General features: G+C 38.4%; 1 protein-coding gene across 1 annotated transcript in view; it reads left to right on the top strand.

Annotated features, from left to right (window-relative positions):
• Positions 1–12117, top strand: part of LOC139734191 (uncharacterized) — a 116233-nt gene extending 104116 nt beyond the window's left edge. Inside the window, exons 2-3 of the mRNA XM_071644995.1 lie at positions 9309–9408; positions 10678–12117. Coding sequence (XP_071501096.1) covers positions 10775–12022 — 1248 coding nt within the window. The 5' untranslated portion in view covers positions 9309–9408; positions 10678–10774 and the 3' untranslated portion in view covers positions 12023–12117. The remainder of the gene's footprint in view (positions 1–9308; positions 9409–10677) is intronic.
• The last annotated feature ends 698 nt before the right edge of the window (positions 12118–12815 follow it).

Below are 12815 nucleotides of genomic sequence, written 5' to 3'. Positions count from 1 at the left end.
TGGAACGTGTTAGAAGCGATTGTACAATTGAAAACTTTAAGGCATAATGAAGATTATCATGTCATTGAGCACACAGACTCCAACTCAAAGCATCTCCTACTGTATCCGTTTAACGTGTGCTTTCTGTTTTGTTTTGTTGTGTGTTTTGTGTGTGTGTTTTTGTTGTTGTTGTTGTTGTTGTTTTTATTTACTGCTTATGGCGGGGGAAAGGTGTCGGGGGAAGGTGTGGCGCAGCGGACCGGGGATTCAATGGTAACCTCCACCCACATCCCCAACCACCCTGCTATAGACGGGAAGAATCTCTAGACGGAACCCTCGGAAATGGGAGTTGTGTTTATTCTTTATGTAATTTCTCATCTCGTCCTATCTTAGCCCCCCCCCCCCCTTTTTTTTTTTTTTTTTTTACATATAAGACAAAAGTAAAGTTGGACAGGAAAATGTTGAATCTTTAAGTGGGAGGCGGGAGATATACAGCCGGGGCTGGCTAATAAAACAAACACACACACACACACACACACACACACACACACACACACAAACAAAAACAAAAACGGGAACGCAGGAAAAGCAATTTACTTTGACATTTGTTTGAGATGCCTTTTTTTATAAATACATGTTTACGACCATATTTCTATCTGCCACTTGGAGAAAAAAATCTCAAATTGAAACAGTTAACGTGTAATCCATTGTTTATCATAATCTCATTGCTTCCACCCATTCAACGATATGGTGTGTTTTTTCCTGAAATTTTCCATGATATTTGTGTCTATTTCATATTCCTTATATAGTTGTTGATTTTTACTTTAAATTCTGTGTTCATGACCTCACCATGTAACACAGTATTTTAAAACCATGGCCATCGTCCTGCACACATGATCTTACCGTCACGAGTTGGATGCTAACAAAAATTATCGGATGGTTTTCAGGCATAAACTATAAAATATGCAGAGACATAATGTAATGCGGCAGTGAACACGACGAGATCATAATCATTGATTGACCTGTTTTCTGCGTCATGTTCTTTGAGCATTCGGTATTAAAAGTCCAGACGAGTTTCTGTAATGCCATGATAGGGTGATTCCAAGGAAGGTCTTGCATTTTTTTTTACATCATTCAACCTTATGAATAGTGGTTGTTTGGTTGACTTTATATCTAGTTTTCTATGGCTCTGGCAACCACTTAAACATTCTCCAATACAAGCAGCTTGCATAATGGTGATTCAAAATACGGTTTTGTGCATCAAACCTTCATACAAATTAAGTAATTTATCGTTGTCTGTGATGTAGTTTCCTCCGGCTTTTGCGATCGACTTGATAGGGTGATTCCAAGGAAGTTCTTGTATATCATTTAACCTTATGAATATGTGGTTGTTTGGCGGACTTTATATCTAGTTTTCTTCATAACTTTGACAACCAATAGACATTCTCCAATACAAGCAGCTCGCGTAATGTTCATTCAAATTACGTTTTTGTGCATCATCATACCTCCATACTAATTGAAGTAATTTATGGTTGCCTTTGATGTAGTTTCCAACGGGTTTTGCGAGCAACTTGACATTATCCAACACGGACAATGGGATACCAACATGACATGGTTTGGCTCCATAGTAACCCTCACTTGCGATAAAGATTACGTCATAAATGGCACCGCGTCACTGCAGTGTGTAGGACTACCTGGAAGGTCGACTTACTTTCCGGTTTGGAACTCGTCGCTCCCATCTTGCGAAGCGGTTGACAGTGAGTCCTTTTTCGTACACTCTTAGTTAGATTTTCTGAAAATACAATCCATTTGGATTGTGTAGTAACAAGTCCAAGTTACACTGATAAAAGTAGATAGGTGTCCGCGACCACTCGGCTCAGTTGAAATCACAACCAATTCCAGCGTAATAAGTGTTTATGGCAAGAAAATGAAACCTACACAAAGTTGTGTACTAGAGTAATCTGAATCTGACATTTGAATGTGTTGAGAGCACAGGGGTTTTGCAATAAACCAAAGAGCTTGATCTTTTCGAAGCAACTTGTTGCAGGAACTCAATGTATGTAAACAGAATGGACTGTTAAAGATTCAACGCAGTGATTTACTCTATCAAGATTAAGTTAAGTAGCACAAAATGGATTATGTTATTTTCATCAGTAAAATTATGAGAGAAACAACGAATACTGGAGAAGACAAAGGCAAAAATAACGGACAGTAACATTTGGAACATTTGGAACGTTTCATCTGAAAAGAAGAAGAAGATATTTCGCAGTCAGTCACTTAAATGTACATGTATATTATTAAGGTATTCGCTTACATGTATTTCAAGGAAATTGCAGAGGAACTATTCTGTATGTCACTATGAAGAAATTTCTGTACATCTGGACAACATTGTGCCTTAAGAGTGTATGAGCCAGTGCACTGCGTGAATGATAGCCTATATAGTCAAGAGGATATATATTCTTCTGTTTGACTGAATTATAAATGCAATTATGGCGGAAAATAGATCTCAGAGTAGTCTGCATATCTGTGTTCTTATAATACAGAAACTTGAAGATAAATACAATTGTGACCCTGCACCTCAAAACAAACAAAAAGTCGCCAGACATGAATTTTTAGTTAAGACCATATTCTGAAATAGCAGACTTTAAGCTTTAAAATGATGTATAACTCAAATCAAATGGACTCTCCTAACCTATCCAAATATTGGAAAGAAAGCACAAACTCAGGAAAAGTGTGCACTGAGAAAAGAGGCTCTGAAGTACAGTGTCTATTCAAGCGCTTAATCTTTACCAAACCGTGCTGGCTGTGCGATGAATGGGACAAAAAACAGGAAGTAAACCACCAGAGTAACAACAATGAAGAAATTATCAAATTAAACTGAAATTAAGCATGCCTCATTAACACATTCTGTCTATAATTAATGCCAACTTTCAAAGCAGTAGCATTATCCTTGTAAAAGTTATTAGAGTTGAAAGTGAAGAGTGTGGACAAGGTTTTTCAGAAATGAAAAAGGGATTCTAAAAACACACGTAATCACACTATTTTACCAAAAATGTTCGAGATAAACTGCTAAAAAACACACTTTCCTGCCCGTTTTATGATACCAAATTTGAGCATAATGTAAAAGAAGACCCGCTCTTTCAGAAAATATGAAAAAGTCAAGTTCGGCTAGGTTGACCCATTTCACTTATTTTCAGTCCTCACGCAAAATAAGTGTGTGCGACTTTATGTTCGTTTTGAGGTGCACGGTCACAATTATACCAATAATGACAGTAATAGTGTCAACTTCTATAGCGCAACAATTCATCAAAAGTACTGAAAGATTTAGAAAGGGAACAAGAAGATGATGAAGAAGAAGAAGTATGTATTCCTTTTTATACAATATATCAAACAGATGTGATTCCACTGAGGATGACTGCAATAAATATTCCTATTATTCAACGAAGTCTCTTTCACTGTCGGATTAACGTAGCCTCAGATGTACAAGTTTTGCGTTTTAGAAAGAGCTAACCTTCGTAATCACAAGCATCAACCACAGGCACGTAATCGAAACGTTTTTAATTCATTTCCTAGCAGTAACAAACAATCTTAATGAACATAATTGTATTCTGAAAGAATTAGTCGGCAGAATATTGTTTTTTCTCGTGTTGGCATTGTCCTGTTCTTCTAGACATGTAATCCAACGTTTCTCTCACCTCTAATCCCTCCTTCTCCTCCCCCATTGATCTTAAAATTACTAGTGGACACACACAAATTGGAGCACAAACACAGACGAGAACACACAGAAATAACAATGATTGCAACTTATTGACAAATCGCCCTACATCGATGTAAATATGCACTGAATTGATTGTTTTAGTTGTAGCCATCATGGGCGTACATACTCGAGCAGGATTCGAACCCACTACCTACTGATCTCCGGACAGGCGTCATCTCCACTAGACCACCGAGCTTCCGCCCGACACCAAGTGTTGGTTCTACCTTACAGCATGCAGCGGGTACTGTGTAATTATTCAAATTCATGAAATTCTTCCTTCGAGATGTTTTCATTGCAACTGAATAACAAATTGCCCTACATCGACGTACATCTCGACGGAAGAATGTCGTGAATTTGAATACCCACCAAGTTGACACCAAGTGTTGGTTCTACCTTACAGCATGCAGCGGGTTTTGCGTAATTAGTCAAATTCATGAAATTTTCCTTCGAGATGTTTTCATTGCAACTGAATAACAAATTGCACTACATCGACGTACATCTCGACGGAAGAATGTCGTGAATTTGAATATTAATGATGTCGTGCATCTACCCCTGATTTCCATAATTAGTCATATTGTGTTTTGTAGGCATTCTCTCCCATCCAGGTAAAGATCAGTCAACATGTGGTCACCCTGGTAACGTAACACACGGAAAATGGGATTCAAACAACGCGCTGCTTGGATCCGTGGTAACCCTGGACTGTGACGATGGTTATGTGCTGAATGGCAGTGCAACCTTGCTGTGTTTGCAGTCATGGGACTTGTCTGATGATGGCCGAACGACGTCTTTCCTTGTCTGGAACGCTTCAACCCCTTATTGCCAGGCAGTTGAAAGTAAATATGCAACCTATCAGACAACGTTTCCTTTTGACGTTCACATAGCTCTAATACACGGAATAGTTTTACAAACAAGGGGCTCAGAATTGGACTATGATTTGAAAGTGGCGGGCAAGTTTAAGATCATAATTAAATGATGACTTTCGGGAGCGTGTTGTCATAAAATAAACACTCAGCAAAAAAAAAGAGAAATAAATCTAAGTCGTTTAACAATGTCTTGATGTCTTATACTCTATAATAATTATGCTAATGATATATAATACTAATGTTAATAATTGTCTTTAGTTGTAACCCTCATGGGCGTACATACTCGAGCAGGATTCGAACCTACGACATCCTGATCTCCGGACAGGCGTCATCTCCACTAGACTACCGAGCTTCCGCCCGACAGCAAGTGTTGGTTCTAATCCTTACAGCATGCAGCGGGTTTTGCGTAATTATTCAAATTCATGAAATTCTTCCGTCGAGATGTTTTCATTGCAACTGAATGACAAATTGCCCTACATCGACGTACATCTCGACGGAATAATGTCATGAATTTGAATATTAATGATGTTGTGCATCTACCCCTGATTTCCTTAATCAGTCATATTGTGTTTTGTAGGCATGCTCTCCCATCCAGGTAACAAGTCAACATGTAGTCACCCTGGTAACGTAACACACGGAAAATGGGATTCAAACGACACGCTGCTTGGATCAATTATGACCCTGGACTGTGACGATGGTTATGTGCTGAATGGCAGTGCAACCTTGCTGTGTATGCAGTCCATGGACATGTCTGATGATGGTCGAACGACATCTTCCCTTGTCTGGAACGCTTCAATCCCTTATTGCCAAGCAGTTGAAAGTAAATATGCAACCTATCAGACAACGTTTCCATTTGACGTTCACATAGCCTTAATACACGGAATAGTTTTACAAACAAGGGGCTCAGAATCGGACTACGATTTGAAAGTGGCGAGCAAATTAAATATCAGAATTAAATGATGACTTTCAGGAGTTTAATGTCATAACATAAACACTCAGGAAAACAAAATCTAAATCATGTAATAATGTCTTGATGTATTATATTCTTTAATGATAATACTGTATACACACCCCTATTTCTAAAATATAGAAATTCGGCGAATTTACCGCCTAGTTACCGCCTATATACCGCCTATTGTATGTGCAATCGAATTAGTGCAACCAAATGACACTCCAAAGAGAAATTTCTTGAATGTGGAATATTCTTCAGAGTGATATAGCCTCTTAAAAAAGAAAAAAAAGACTGGTTATATCATAATCTATCCTTTGCCCATTCTGGCTTACGTTGGTATTGATCATGTTGATACCGACAGACAGAGGGGGAGCTCCACATACACCCATTAACGAACACCTGTGTCTCTCTATTTCTATGCATGAAATAGAGCTGTGGCTTTGCACTGGGACATCTATAGATTTGTTATTATTTCATTACAGCAACCACAATAACATTACATTTTAATAGATATAAAAGAAAATTATATCACACTTACATCAAACTAACTGCCCACCAGTGTCGTTAAATGAAATTATTTGATTTTCAGAATTGCCATTATAGTATAAGGTCGTTAACAACAGCGAGGATTATCAATATTGTTTGTAGAATTACGTTTATATCGTGATATACCTTATATACTTGAATTGTCCCTGGTTCTACTAATTTTGTGATATCAACTTTCACAAATTCCATTGTCTGCGATAGACATCCCGTCCCTTCCAGAAAACGAGTCAAATTGTGATCACCCTGGTAACGCATCGCACGGAAAATGGCATTCAAATACGACACTGAATGGATACACAGTATTCACCCTGCACTGCGATGATGGTTATATCCTCAATGGTAGTGCAACATTGTTGTGCACCGACCCTTCCAACAATGGTCTACCCGCTCACTCATCAACCCCATCTTGTCGACCAGTTGAAGGTAAATGTGCCCATTAAATGGTACGACAACTTGAAGAAGGACCTTATGCTTTAATCGTCAAACAGAGAGGGAACTTTTTTCCAGAGATTTATGAAAATATGTGGGCTTTTGCTGACAATAAGGGAGAAAAACTATAAAAGTTAAACATTTGTGATTATTAACAATCGGGAATCGAGTAAAGATGTTTATGCACGCGGGGAGGGAGAGAAAGTATGAAGAAGAGAGACAATATACTTATAGAAGTAAAAGAGGAAATGTAGTCCAAATAAAAATTAGCCTGATAAAAAAGAGTAATATTTTTCGAGATCAACGGTAAATAATTTACTGAAATCGGATGAAAAATGAATAAGTTATGACATTTTGCAGTTTGCTAATTTCTGCAAAACAGTTCTTGTACAGTGAATGATAATTATGCAAATGAGTGAGCTGACCATACCCTCACAATTATCCATTGATCGTGTACAAAAAAAAGACACAAATTCAATGTTTCTGTCATTGAAGTCTGAAATAATATTGATGTTATTCCTGGTTGAATAACTACAGAATAGTGATCAGTTAGATAATATACGAGGATTTGAGCCTCGGGCATAATTTCGTTTGAATGAAAAACTGGAAATTTCACAATTTTATCCACAAACTATATGGTAGGTTGTGAGGGAATGACATGCTCACCTTGCCATTTGCATAATATTGACTGTTCAAGAAATGTTTCCCCCCCCCCCACAAAGAAAAAAAAATAGCGAAATCCGATTTCGATCAGAATTATACCGTTGAACTCGTAATATTTTACTCTTTCCTATCAGACTAACTTTTATTTGAACTTGATTTTCCCTTTAATACAATGTCTTTATTGCTTTACGTGCAAGCATAATTGTGCTGAAATTGAGGAAACTTCTGAAGGGCGTTAAATGTTCGTAAATATTATACTGTAACTATTATCATATAATAATGCCATTCAGGTATACAGTTCAGTCATCCTTATTATATGGACTAGTTGAGGTGAGAACTTGTAATTACAAATAGATGCAAAGCATTTTAGAATATAATGTACGCGACTTGTATAGGCCTACGAGTTCCATTAATTTTTCGAGAAAAAACATGTTGAGATAGAGCATTGAATCTTTCTTTACTTTTCATTGGGCACGGCGTTATACACTGAGAAGGACTATAGATTTGTGGGTATGCACGATTGCCAGCAGACAAATATGAGAGTGCTTAGAATTATAATCTTGCCTTTTACATAGGATTAACCACATCATTTACCGGGGCATTCACAATGCCTTCCATAATCATTCTCTCAGTACAAGGTAATACACCAAAATGTGGTCATCCTGGTGACGTCTCGCACGGAAAATGGGCTTTGAACACCACGCGGCTTGGATCCATATTAACCTTGGACTGTGACGAAGGTTACGTCATCAGTGGCAGTGCTACATTGCAGTGTGTGGCGTCATCCAACGACAACACTGCGACTCGCCAACCAGTCTGGAACGCATCTATCCCAATTTGTCAAGTAGTTGAACGTAAATTTACTGGAATATAAAGTATTGTACAGATATATAGACGCCTTCATGTGAAGCTGCTATCAAAACCTACTCGACCTTCAATTGATGCTTGTCGTTTCCTAAATGTGTGTGTGTGTGTGTGTGCGCGCGTGTGTGTCACGTGTGTGTCACGTGTGTGTGTGTGTGTGTGTGTGTGTGTGTGTGTGTGTGTGTTGAGTATTTCCATTACTTCACCTGTTCTCTATAAGAACCTGCCGGACTCCTGCATAATGCATGAGAATTTAAATATCGGGTTAGATGCTTGAAAGCAAGTAAAGTACACTCGCAGACTTCTGTTTTAGTCCTCCTCGAAGGGCCAAGAAATGGCTTGGCAATGATGGGCGCACTACTGATGTAAAAAAAAAACAACAACAACAACAACAACAACAACAAAACAAAGCAAAACATATAGCTTCAAGATTAACATGTCGGCAGCCTAATCCATTGACTTACAAATAGCTTCTCTTGAGTTCCGCTAATGTTTATAAAAATTTCTCTTTATAAGTGAACTAAATGTAAACTGGAAACTACAAGTTCCAGAATGCATAACTTCCCGTTCACTAACTCCCGTTCACCATGTTCACAGGCATTGACATCATTTTGTCTTGTATACTAGCGCTTTCGAAAAGAGTAAAGTACTGGCACTTCTTCATGTGATTAACTATGTCGTTATTATCCGATGTGATGTAAGACACGTGAAGTCGTTATCCTTAAAATTTGTATCATGTAGTACAGGTTTAGTGTGGCACTCAACTTCATACACTCGCAGTTTCATACAAGTACATGAATCATTATGTGTGTGTGTGTGTGTGTGTGTTTGTGTGCGTGAGTGAGTGAGTGTCTGCGTGTGAGTGTGTTTGTGTATCTAAAGATATAATGGTATGATGCTGATAATGTGTACCAAACGCTTTCATCTCGAGAAGATTAAAGACAATGGATGTACTAGGACACCAGCTGGGTCGTAGCAGCTTTCAACCTGTAATATCTTCCTCAGCTTGATTGTCTGTTTATACAAACATGGGTGGAATAGATGTTCGAACATAAAAAAGTCTTATGGAATAATGAACATAATTTATTGATTGAGTGTGATTTTATCGTAACGACTTCAGGACAGGGAGAAAGTGGTATGAATATATTTGGCAGTTATAAAGCGTAAAACAATGGAAGATACTGAATAAACATGAATATATAATGGACATAATGAGGACAAACGTCTAATGTATCTCCATTTCTGTACCCTTTAGATACTGTTCCCCATCTGCTGATACCGCTGACGGCTTCAATACTGATATTCATCAGCCTGCTTTTCCTCATCGCGGCTTGGTGTTTATATCGCAGAAAGAGGTATAGTCTTTTCTTTAAATCTGTTTGTCTGGTTTAAGTCAGTTCTTGTCAGTGATTCAGTCATCTTAAAGACCGCTGGTCACACTGTTGACCAGTCACTCTGGTCACACTTGTGTGAGAAACAACCCTATTTCAGTCATCTTCAGAAAATTCAGCAAAACGTCAGCAGTAGAGTGCCTTGAATTTAGCGTAAAGGCCCCGTTACACTATAGCGTATAAATCAGCGAATGCCTAGCGGATCACTGGATTATGATTCACCTCGAGTTAGTCCTACTGAGCAATGTTTGTGATATCATCCCGTCCTCTGTACTGAAGGCAAATTATTTTGCCCCTCGGACTGTCGAATGGAACATAACGTGGAGGTCCAATATTGTGTGAGAGAGTCACAAGCCATATACGTTTTACAGATTCAGCTTTAATCATTCATCAACCAATTTTTCAGATGGAAAGTGAAACAAAATGAAAAAATGAATGCATAAACAAGTCAGAGTATTAAATAAAACTACTTTTTCGTTGTGAGCGCTGAGAAAAGCAAAATAAAGAAGAGCAAAATAAATTGTGTACAGAACTGTGCAGGAAAAAAGAGTGGCAAAAGTTTTCCCTGTCTTTGTTTCAATATTTATAATCAAACATATATATATATATATATATATATATATATATATATACTATATATATATATATACTATATATATATATATATACTATATATATATATATATATATATAATTATATACATATATATATATATATATATATAATTATATACATATATATATATATATATATATATATATATGTAGAGAGAGCGGGAGAGACACGACAGACAGACAGACAGACATACGGAAAGAGGGAGAGATAGAGAGGGAAGGGGGAACAGTGTTAAGTTGCTGAAATTATCTCTTTACGTAAGAACCATACCATAACATGATAATCACACAGCATCTTACTCAGCTTCTGATGACATAGCATTGATTACAGGGAGTACATTGTAAAAGTCCTTGTCCGATGTGATTCGTTTTGATTTGAGTAATCATGTAGCTCGTCAATTTTAAAATTGCAATGGCGAATGAACTGTTGGGATATCGGTTTCATATAATGCACGCATAAAAATATCAGTTTCGTCGATATTCTGCAATGTTTCTAAACTGAGATCTTATCTCCTGGAGATCTAAATAGATCTGAACATAGGATACGTCTCGTCGACAGTAATTTCTTTCACATGTCATTTTACATAATATAGTAAATTATGATATTTTTCATTGTAGGTATAAACCGCCATCCCAACCAGACCAGGCCGATAATGACTTAGCTCCTGGACGTGGTAGTCGCGCTAACAATGTTGCTTTACCACTTTACACCTTGATGCCTTCCGTCAGCCATACCGCTAGCTCTGAGGGATATCCCGTCCCTGCAAGAGCTGAAAACTCTGCAGTTGTTCAAGATCATGTTTACCAGGATGCTGACGAGGTACGCAGAATAGTTACTGAAACGCAACGAATCTCAGAAAACAATGTTTTGATAGAGGGCAGCTGGAATCATGGCCCGTCCACTGAACAGCTACCTTTTACAAGTGAGCAATCACTTGGAGCAGAATGCCAACTGCGAACATCTCGTCTAATGCCATCGAGTGGAGATGAGGGATACGAACAATTGAAATTCCCTTTCACTGTCACATCTGGCCAAGGGACTCCGATGAAGCAAGCCCGTCTGTTTGACTCAACAGAGTATAACTCACTCAAATCTACGAGGGGTCCTACTATCGACCATCATGGCCATGCAACGGACTTTTCTTCGGCATTCGACTCCGACGACTACAGCCAGCTGAATCCTCCCCCACACTCTGTTAGGAGAGGATGCGTTTACAAGAGCGATGAGAGCGCAGACGAAATGGCCCCAAATTCTGTTGCGTCACCAAGGACATGCGAGCAGCTGTACGCCAAAGTGCAGAAGAAACGAGATAGACTTTCTGAAAAAGATGACTCCACTGAAGCACAACAAAGCACCACAGAAGAACTCTATGCAACGGTAGATAAGACAGGCGATAAGTTCCCAAAGAAGGATAGCTCTGTTTCGGCATGTAAGCTTGAGGAACTATACGCCAAAGTGGACAAGCAGGTAAATGGACCGTCAAAAGAAAATAGTGCCATTGGCGGGCAAGAACAGACCGCAACAAGCATGAGTGGCGCCGAGACAGCACCTGTAGATCTCTATGTAAATGTGGATATGAGAGGGGGACATTTCTTCCAAGAGGATAATTCTGTTCCATCATGTATGATCGATGAACTGTACGCCAAAGTGGACAAGCAGACAGACGGACGTTCAAAGGAAAATGGTTCCGTCGGCAGGAAGGCAGAGACAACTAAAGACGGGAATAGCGCCGATACAACATCTGTAGAACTCTATGTAAATGTGGATAAGCGAGATGGAAATTTGCCAAAGGAGGATAGTTTCCCGTTGGCACTTGGTTGCGAGGAACTTTATGCGAAAGTGAATAAGCAGAGAGATAGAAATTTAGACGGAAGAGGCTCCTTTGACGGGCACCACGGCACCGCAGAAAAAGGAAACATTTCGGAGAGCGCAGCTCTAGAGCTCTATGCAACAGTGGAATAGAGAGGATGAGAGTAGTCCGAGTAGTTAAGCATTTTCGTCATTATTACCCCCGTAGGTCCATTATGTTAGCATGCAGTTGTCTAATTCTGCAGTATAGTGACAAATGACAACGAGAACGTTAACATCTCTTAAAGCACCGCTTCTCAACCGGTGGGCCGCGAGGTTCTCTAAGGTGGACCCTGATGTCGGCCAATAATAGATTAAAAAAATTCTCATTTGATCTAATTGGCCTAAATCAAAACAAAACAAAACAAGCAAAAGCTATAGCTTGCCTTGGGTTAGAAAAGGTTGAGAAGCACTGTCTTAAAGAATGAGCAATTTGTATCTTCAGTAAGGTTTAGGGTTATTAGGACGATGTTGTATATAAAATCATAATTACAGAGAGCATGCGTACATAAGAACTATGAAGGTCATTTAGAAAAAAAAAATATCTATTTTCCCTACTCATATTCATCAATGATTGCTATTCAAATGCATTTTAATCTGTAAATACTTTTTTTATACTCAAGATAATACGTACGGACATAAATTATGCATGTATGAAGATGTGCTTTTTATCGTTTCCTCTTTATTGAGTGGACAATCTGTAATAATTTGATATAAACAATGAAACCTATGACACCCAGACTTTCTTGTTATAAGGGGCAGCTGAATGCTTTTTATGTGCTGGTAGGGGGAGATGGGTGTGAGATATTAGTTCTGAATACAATGTATAAGAAGTTTATCTCACTTTTCCCCAGCAGCTTTACAATCATGACATAATTGAAAATGATCAAACATTGGCTAGTTTATA

Source organism: Diadema antillarum, unplaced genomic scaffold (genome assembly GCF_040938485.1).
Source record: "Diadema antillarum isolate AM-2024a unplaced genomic scaffold, OU_Dant_1.0 seq00000512_RagTag, whole genome shotgun sequence".
Classification (NCBI taxonomy): Eukaryota; Metazoa; Echinodermata; class Echinoidea; order Diadematoida; family Diadematidae; genus Diadema; species Diadema antillarum.
Note: the sequence above shows the minus strand (reverse complement) of the source record. Positions and strands in the feature narration are given on the sequence as shown.